Source organism: Pangasianodon hypophthalmus, chromosome 12 (genome assembly GCF_027358585.1).
Source record: "Pangasianodon hypophthalmus isolate fPanHyp1 chromosome 12, fPanHyp1.pri, whole genome shotgun sequence".
Classification (NCBI taxonomy): Eukaryota; Metazoa; Chordata; class Actinopteri; order Siluriformes; family Pangasiidae; genus Pangasianodon; species Pangasianodon hypophthalmus.
The window spans coordinates 23,789,115-23,798,595 of record NC_069721.1 but is presented as its reverse complement, the minus strand read 5'-3'; the positions used below and the strand labels follow the sequence as shown (position 1 = coordinate 23,798,595).

Here is a 9,481-nt window from a genome sequence, read left to right as displayed (position 1 = left end):
TCGAAAAGAAAAATGCAAACCACAAATCACTAAATCATGAAATAATAAACCAAAATATTTTAATTTGATTTATTTTGTTTGTTAAATTTCTTTATATTTCTCATTTACTTTTCCTTTTTCTTTCACATTTTTAATTTGTTGCCTGCTATAGTTTTCTATTTATTATTTATTATTTTTTAAAACTTTATTTCCTTTTTTTTATTATTATTTTTCATTTGTCTTCTTTTCCTTTGTTTATTTCCTTCTAAATATTTCTTTTACAATCTTTTAATTTTTTTTTTTAGATTTTTTAGATTTTACAATCTTTTTTTTTTTTTTTTTTTTTTTTTAATTATTTTTTTCCCTTTTCCTTTAAAAAATAAAAAAAACAATGAATTTTTAATTCACACGCATTCATTTACAGTTCATGAGTTACTTTATTTTTATTTATTTTTGAGCTGAATTGCATTTTCATCTTTACTTTTTTTATATTTTCTGCTTGTTCAAGTAATTACTTGTACAGTTTTGTGGCTGTCTTTGTTATTTACAGTTCAGCACATGTGTTTGGTCCACTATGTTTGTTAAAAATGGTGTGTGTGTGTGTGTGTGTGTGTGTGTGTGTGTGTGTGTGTGTGTGTGTCCTGCTCTGGAGCGGTAATATGATATAAATCTGAACTCTTACTTCATCCACATGAGACACATTAAAGCAATTAGCAAGTACACACACTTTACTGGTTTACGAGCGTGTGAGTGTGTGTGATGTGAACGATTAGGAAGTCTGATAGCTTTCACAGAGAGCAGCTCCTGCACCTGAGCCGAACCCTGGTTACCGCGGGATACCGTGACATCACGTTAAACCCTGCTAGCAGAGGTGTGCTCTGTCGTAGCCTAGTAAACTAGCTTTCACCGTCAATAAAACAGCTGCGTGTCCTCGTTTTACTGCAGTAAACACACACAGACTGGAGCACGTGGTCTGCAGAGGCAGTAGCACACCAGAGGAATGTTCTCTCCGAGGAGATCTCACAGATCACTGATGCTGACAGTGTTAAAATCACACACATCCGTCTTCTTACTGGAATGAAAGAAAAACCTTGTTTGATGCTAGTGTCAGGCGTATTCGATCCTGGCCCGCGCTGTATCTCTTTCCCAGAGAAATACCTTCACCCTGTCTGTTAGAGCAATAAAGCCGGCAGAGCGTCAGCGGGAGAAAACAGGCCTCTCATTGTTCCACCATCGCCAGACTTCTGCTGCATTGTTCCCCGCTTTAATACCGCTTGTATAACATTGATGTCATTTTTCATCTGTCACCTTTGCTCTCTCATTCTTTATTTTTAAACATATAATACGCTTTTATTTCTGTTTTCAGAAGTCCTTGACGTTACATAGCCCCAAGCATCATCAAATGTGAAGGATTAAAAATACATTTTATTGTCTGGCATGTAAACGCACTCGAATTTAAACAGTGACACAAAGCAAAGCTGCAGAAGAGAAGAGGGAGAAAAAAAAAAAACGTGATCAGGGATTAAGTGACTTTGGGAATATAAAAACAGGAACCTTTTGCTGAACCGCGTCTGTCCTTTTTAAATGGGTTTAATGCAGAGGGCAGGTGCACTTTATAGGAATCAATAAAAAAAGCGATTTTCCATCAAGCGCCTGATAGAGAGAGAGAGAGACATGAAAATATATTGAGGAAACCTCAATCCTCCTAAGAACTGAGCTGAAGGAGATGAAGCTGAAGGAGCTGTGTGTGTCTTTCAGCATTACACATCTGTATCCTGATTTTTTTTTTTTTTATTATCTATATCTACTTGACAAAATTGCAACCAACAAATTTCATGAAAACAATTCATTAAAACTCTTGCGTAAATCGAATGCTAAAACTCTCAGTTAAGTAATGAATACATAAAGTGCTTCTTTTTACAGTAAGACTCATTTTAATGCTTTTATTAAAATGTAGCTGTTTCATCAGATCTGCAGGATTGATGCTACCAGATAGCATGGAGTCGTTCATGCTAGTTTGTACCTCATAGCCCCTCTATCAGAGTTCCTCAAAAGGTCATTGGTCCAGACTTGGTCCAGGTCATTGGTCCAGACTTGGTCCAGGTCATTGGTCCAGACTTGTTTGATAAGAATATCCTGGTCCAATTTTTAAAAAATGATGTGTGCGTGTGAGTTTAAGAATTTGTTGTAGTACAATGGCCTTTACTGCATAAACGTGTACAAGGTGATTATTATTAAAGTCGAAGAAAAGCAACATCAGTCATGTAATGTGTTATACATTGTCGGGTTTTCTGTACTCTGATTGATTTATGATGTGTAGAACTCAGTGAAAAGGCTCTATAGTGTAGAATCCCCCTATATCGAGTTGTAAATGCCTCCAGATTCTTTAACAATGCTCTAAAGTTTCTCTTGTGGCCTTCTAACCACGATAACGGGGTTGAAATTGGCAGTGAATAAATTGGAAGAAAATTGGGTGAAAAAATAAAGACCCGGGCGAAACTAATCATTTGCTCTGCAAATAAAAAGAGAGCGAGAGGGAGAGAGTGTGAGAGAGAGACAGAGAGTGTGTGTGAGAGAGAGAGAGAGAGAGAGAGAGAGAGAGAGAGAGAGAGGGAGGGAGAGAGAGGGAGAGAGAGAGTGTGTGTGTGAGAGAGAGGGAGGGAGAGAGAGGGAGAGGGAGAGAGAGAGAGGGAGAGAGAGAGAGGGAGAGAGAGAGAGGGAGAGAGAGAGAGAGAGAGAGAGCGCAAGAGAGAGAGAGATGCGAGAGGGCCAGGAGGAGAGAGATGGTGCTGAGTGGAGAGGAATGAGAGCTGATTGCAGTCCAGGCCTGGCCACACACCATTGGTTTACTTTACAGCCGGTCAACTTTTTTTCCTCGATACTCCGCTTGGCAAAAACCGAACCACTGTCTGTCTGAATGCGTTCTCCATTTCTCTCTTTATGCCTTTGGCAGGATGTAACCCCATATCTCTCACTCATCTGTGGCTCCTGGGTTTTCGGCTAGTAAAAAAACCTGTGCTAAATCAGTAAAGCCGCTCAAACCATGCCATGTTCTCGGAGACTAGCACTAAAACCTGGTCACACAAACACTAAACTCCGAGCCACAAGACCGGAGAGTGAGGAGGGGGGAGTCCACGCAGGCTGGAGGCCAGAGATACACCAACAGCTATTGGTCAGAATTTCACCACATTGAGCAGATATTAAGCAGTAGATGAAATTAGAAGTGAAAAAAGTATCTGTGTATCTGTAAGACTCATCTTAAGCTCTGGAGTCGTTCCCCAGCTTTATGTTTGTGTAGGCTTGGGGCTGAGGAGGACGGTATATTTTATGCGTCTGGGTTGTTAATCGTCTAATGTGGTTTTGAATCCATTATGCATTCAGATGTGCAGCGCTGTAAAAGTGTGGTGAGCCTCATCATTTTCCAGCACCGCTCATTTCAACCGTTTCACATCCAGACCTCAAACTATAACAGGGTCCGGTTCACTAAAGCATTAAACACCACCGTTATCCTTTTATTCATCACTAGTACATATTTTCTGCATTTCTGCCTTTTAAGCAACTTTTATTGAGCAGGTTTTTTATTATGCGTTCTGAAGGAGTCCATGAAAATTCCACTGTTTGAATTCTGCCAGACTCCGGGATCAGCGGCGGTGTAACGTGAAGATCTGCAGGTCCTTCGACTGAATTAACTTAAGTATTAAATTGATTTAAAATAAAATTTACACAGTTTTATATTGTAGGCAAACAAATACTATTAATCTGCTGGTTTTTAGTCTTTTTCTTCACCCGTACTCCTCTGTTCGTACTCTCGGGTCTGCTGGTACAGGACTCTTAGCCGTCTCAAAATTCAGACTGGTCACTGATGGGGCGGATGTTTAGTGTCATGGCTCCCAAACTCTGGAACTCTGTACCTCAATCTCTTCAACTTTTATTCTTCACTTTCCATCTGCAAGGCCCAGCTTAAAACCTTTCTCTTTTCGCAACACTTTCAATCGTTTTTTTTCTCTCCAGTTGAAGAGTGTGTCTTTGTGTGTCTTTGTGTGTCTTTGTGTGTCTTTGTGTGTCTTTGTGTGTCTTTGTGTGTCTTTGTGAGAGGCTCTACATTAAATAAACTTATTATGTATTATTATTATTATTATTATTATATAGTGAGTGCAGAAGTTAAAATGATGAAACCAACATGTCACTTAATGCAAGTTTTCACAGATTTTCCTTTCTCATCGCTTAAAATGCTCAGACAGTGTAGGGTAAGTAAAACAGGACATGCTATTATAGGAAAATAATCAATGACAGAGTAGTGTGATGCAGCCCAATACCAACTCTTACAATATTTTTATTTGTTAAAGACTGACATTTTTTTTTTTCATTACATTTAATGTGATGGAATGTCCACAAGACAAGTTAGTTCCTGTTCTCACTTACGTTATAGCAGCTAGAAACAGTCGTTCCCTCACCAGCCTCTCTTTTATTCTCTATCTTGAAGTTAATAAGATTTTTTAAAAAAACGGAGCGTGTCGGATTTCCTGAGAAACCGCAAAGCTTAAACTCCTCCTGAAGATGTCGGAAAACTTAAACTTTACAACTTTACCCCTGACTGACACTGGAGACTCCTTCTATAAATGTTAAATAAATGTCTCCTTACAGGAAACTTCACATCAACGATTAAACACATCCCATTATCCATTATTAGCCATTTTCTAGTTAGAGCCTAATCTCAAATGGCTTCCTGTTCACACAGACTCCTACTGCAGAAGCACTACATAATCTCAGAGGTGTAGTTATTTAACAAAGATGTTTGAATAGGAAGCCATTTGGGATTAGCTGTAATTTTAGATTTTACTTGGATCACGCTAAAAAGCGATAAGAAATCTTTACTGTGAAGACACTAATCTCGTCTACTGCTGAAGGGTTTGGTGCCGGTAGAGAAGCGACTCCAGTCAGAGACGTTAATCAGGACGATTCTCCGCTTTGTGTCTCAGCTCAGCTCTCATTCCACCTGGGCTAGAAGGGTAACTACATTCAGCGCAGGTTCTTAAATAAAGTGCAGCTTATTCAGCAGTGGAAATAGCAACAGCTTGGAGGACAGGGTGCAGGCCTGCCATGCATGTTGCCCAAAAAATGGCACCCAAGACAACACACACAACCTGTAATGCCCAATCAAACTATAACTCTAGTATTCTGATATGATATTCAATATTGCTTTCTTTTCTTTTCTGAGTATCTGACTTACTTGACATCTTAGCAAACGTGCATGAATGAAAGTAACTGAATAGCTACAGAAGTTTCAGTGAATGTGGAAGCTTTTACCGCGAGCAGACCGTTTAAAAAATAAATAAATAAATAAATAAAAATAGAGGGAGTGTTAACTTATCTGATGAGTTGCAAACGATGCACAGAACTACTTTTGACCATCATAGTTTGAGCACATAGACATATTTCAGACGGTTAGCTAAAGCTGGGCCTGGGACAGCGTCTCCGTTAGATGACAGAGTGGATGATTATGGGTAATTTGCCGAGCCGTGCCGTTCTACACTGTGCAGTTGTGGTGGTTGTGTTACGATCAGCACACTGCTTTCTCTCAAATCACATGCTCTGTAACATTTCATTGAAAAGGTTGCGTGTGTGTTTTTTCCGATCAGGATGAAGACTTCCAGGAGATGATCAGCGCCGCCCAGCTGATGGAGAATCAGTACAGTCATGTGTTCGACCTGGTGATTGTGAACGACGACCTGGAGTCTGCATTCAGCGAGCTCAAACAGGCTCTGAGGAAGGTGGAGACGGAGACGCACTGGGTTCCAGTCAGCTGGACACACTCCTGAGGGAACGCCATGCACCAGTACAGAGGACAGAAAATAAACCTGGGACGGCACATTTAAAAATAAAGAAGAGAAGGAAGACGAAGGGGAAGAAGTTTTGCGAAGCATGACTGCTGACCGAGCTTTCATTTAGCCTAAATCTGGTGACGAGGAGGGCTGGGGGGGGCGGCCTGCGGGGATTTTAACAGCTCTCTGACACTTTTATGGGCTCCTGCGACACTAAAAGAAGGAATTTTAGGTTTGTTTTTGTGTGTACTTGGTCAGCATGGCTGGATTCGGAACGAAGTGTCTAATTACTCTCAAAATGTCGTTAAACATGGGACCGTTTAGCGGCAGCTGTCGAAGTGTGTGTTTACTTGACAGCCAGTCAGGCGGTTGGGTAGAGTGTGATTTTAACTTTAATTTATGAACACCAAAGGGATGAGTGTTTTTTTTATTTTTTGTTTATTCTGTGGGCTGACTACATTTTTGTGATTTTGGGAAGTCTTAACTCGTGATTCTTTTTTAAACAACACAACACCGAAAAACGAGCTCCTCTTATGTTATTATATTTAACTAGGAAAGTAATATATTTTAATAATTTTCTGGGATTTGTGTACTTTTTATAAACAAAAGTAATATCTTGACTTTTCTAGAGCAGCGGTCTCGGAGAAACTTCAGCTAAGGGCTGAGGTTCTCGTCAGGATCAGGCAGATATTCTAGACAGCACGCGGGTGATGGTTTTATATTTATAAATATCACGTAATTCTGCTTTCAGTCTTTTTTTCTCTTTCTTTTGAGACATTTACAGGAAGAGTAACAGCTTTACTCTCATTACAGGTACGCTATCTACACGTCATTAAACCGTAAAACTGGCCCAGGCTTCCTCTTTTCCTTTAATTCCCAAAAACACATATATTTTTATATTTTAATTTCCCACTCATATACACAACTTTGGCTTAATAAAAAGTAAAAGTGATATTCAGCCACAACATTTGCATTTGGCATTTAATAATATATGTGTATAATTATTTAGCATTTTATTTCCACATTGTTTAGGAATATCATTATTTAAATGATAAATGAATATTCAATCTGAAAAATCTAAATTTATTTCCCCCAAATTGCATAAATGTAATCTATTTAACTACTGTAACATTACATTATAAATATTATAAACATCATATAAAAATTTAATTTGATTTAAAAAAAAAAAAAGCCATAAAAACAGCTTTACACATTTACCCTCATTAAAGATGCTAACATCTATGAATATACATGAGTATGCAAATTAGAAACTCCTCCTGTCCTCCTGCCATCGCAGCTAGTCTAATATCTCTAACATTAGCTAACTTAGCTAGAATGCTAGTATATTAGTTCGCATTTAAGTTGGATTTCAAGACAAGTCTTAATTTGCATCATCATGTACTGATATATTAACTTTAGCTAGCTAGCCTCGGTTGCAGTTACTTCTGCTAAAAGTTTGCAGGTACTGGAACTTTAACCAAATCAGTTTTATACAGAAGTACTGAGATTTTAGGGAGAAAAAAAACCCCAAACACTCGTTTATTTAATCAGAAACAGCTTTCAAAAATACTGTTAAAAACTTTTGAGTTAAGGAATAATTTAAATGCTAATTTAAAGAAATAATATTACAAACATTACAAATACATTTGTAAAGAAATTTCTTTAAAAAAAAGCCTAGAAACAGAACTACATGTTTACCTTCATTAAAAATTCAACAATCTAAAATATACATAAACAACGTTAATATGTAAATTTTGTCCTTGTATGTCCTCCTGCTATGCCAGCTAGCCTCATTTCACTAACATTAGCTAGAATGCTAGTTAACTAGCTCGCATTTAAGTTGACTTTCAGTCACCATTTGCATAATTTTCATTAATTTAACAGCAGCCAAACTTGTCAGAAATATAGTGTTATCATAACCATAATAACTGATTTTGTTCACCAAGATTATCTCGCTAGCCTCGCATGAAGTTTCTGCAGCTGAAATATTATTAATGAATTAATGATATTATATATATTGTTAGTATATTATTATATAATATATTATTATAAATATGAATTTAAAGTAACATTGAACTCAAAACTTAAAATATTACTTTCAAAGCCATGTAGATGTAAAACACTAGATTGTTTTGTGCCTTTTACAAAAGCTTTACTTTTTTTAAATGGTAATTCTCGTTGATAAACATCAGCTCAACGTTACTTACGCACTATGACCCTCCGAAATCATGCTCCTCTCCCCTCTCCAGCCCTCAGTAACAACCTTAAAATTTGTATTTAAGGTTATAATCATGTCTCCATATTTGTCAATGTATGCTGGATATCAGCATTAATGCACTGCCTCTTGTCCAATCAGATCACTCGACTGGGATTCTTTGGGTTTCCTAAACTCAATTTCACGTAAGATGAGATGTAGACATACACGTGTAGCAGCAAAGACAGCAAAATAATACGAGTTAGCTTAAAAACGGATTTATAGCTATAAACCAGGCAAACGATTCACAGAGATGATTCACTTTATGCTAGGATCAAATTCTCGTTCACATTTACACTAGTCTCAGCCTCAGACGGTCCCACAGAGCATATGATGCTTATTATTGTACACTTTTCTGGCTGCAAGCTTCAGGATCTCTGATCGGCTCTCTGCATTCTTATGTATATGTGCAAACTTTCGAATGTGAAGGTTTTTGAAGCAAGTTTTTTTTTTAAAAAAAGTCAGTAGATTTAAGGAAAATCACAGCATGATGTCTTTAAAAGTTATTAAATAGTTTTGTTTAGAACAGTTAATGACGAGTGAACGAGGTGATCGAGGTCAGGACTGTGATTGGGCAGATGAAATGTCAATCAGTTGACCTCTTTCTGTGAAAGTAGACAGTGATTGGTCAAGTTCAGATGTGCCTAACTGCATTTACACTCATAAACCAATCAGCACTGAGTTTCCTAAAAGCTTCCCAGCACATATATGATTGTTAAATGGTCGAGTGAGCATCACAGTGAACATTTTCTCTAACTGTTAAATAATCTTTAGCCTCCTTTTTTTGAGAAACGCTACCCTTGTCTGTCATTTTTATTTGGTCTGTTTTTGATTTGTCTTCATAACATCATGTTAAAATTATTTAGACTTGATGCACTGCTTGGATTTGCGTTTACATTCGGGGGTTTTATTTATAGCTTTTGAGTAGCTTTAATTAAAGTGTATTAGCATTGCGTAAGGAATAAAACATGACAGGACAGTTTTATTCCTCGTATACCACAGCAATTCGCCAGCAGTTTTTATTTATTACATAACAACGCATCATACTTTTTATCCATTTGTGGATGCATTTAATGTTGTGGAATGTCTGTGAAACAAGTTAGTTCCTGTTCTCACTTATGTTATAGCAGCTATAAACAGTCGTTTCCTCACCAACCTCTCTTTTCTCTCTCTCTCTCTCTCGATGTTAATAAGACAAAAAAAAAAAACGCAGCTCGTCATGTTACCGAAAAACCACGAAGCATAAACTCCTCTGTCCTGAAGATGTGCGAAAACTTACTGACTGTTACAACGCGCTGACACTGGAGACTCCTTCCATAAATGTTAAACAAAAAAAAAAAAAAAAAGCACACTTTGTCCCATCCGCAATACAAGTCCATGCAAATGAGTGCTCACTATAGAAACTATATCATATTTGAACAAGCGC

At 37.6% G+C, this 9,481-nt stretch overlaps 1 protein-coding gene across 1 annotated transcript in view; it reads left to right on the top strand.

The window, feature by feature from the left end:
- The window catches only part of mpp7a (MAGUK p55 scaffold protein 7a), a 126,183-nt gene extending 117,680 nt beyond the window's left edge, over positions 1–8,503 (top strand). The window contains exon 17 of the mRNA XM_034309481.2: positions 5,619–8,503. Within this exon, the coding sequence (XP_034165372.1) occupies positions 5,619–5,798 (180 nt within the window). The 3' untranslated portion in view covers positions 5,799–8,503. The remainder of the gene's footprint in view (positions 1–5,618) is intronic.
- Positions 8,504–9,481: the final 978 nt, after the last annotated feature.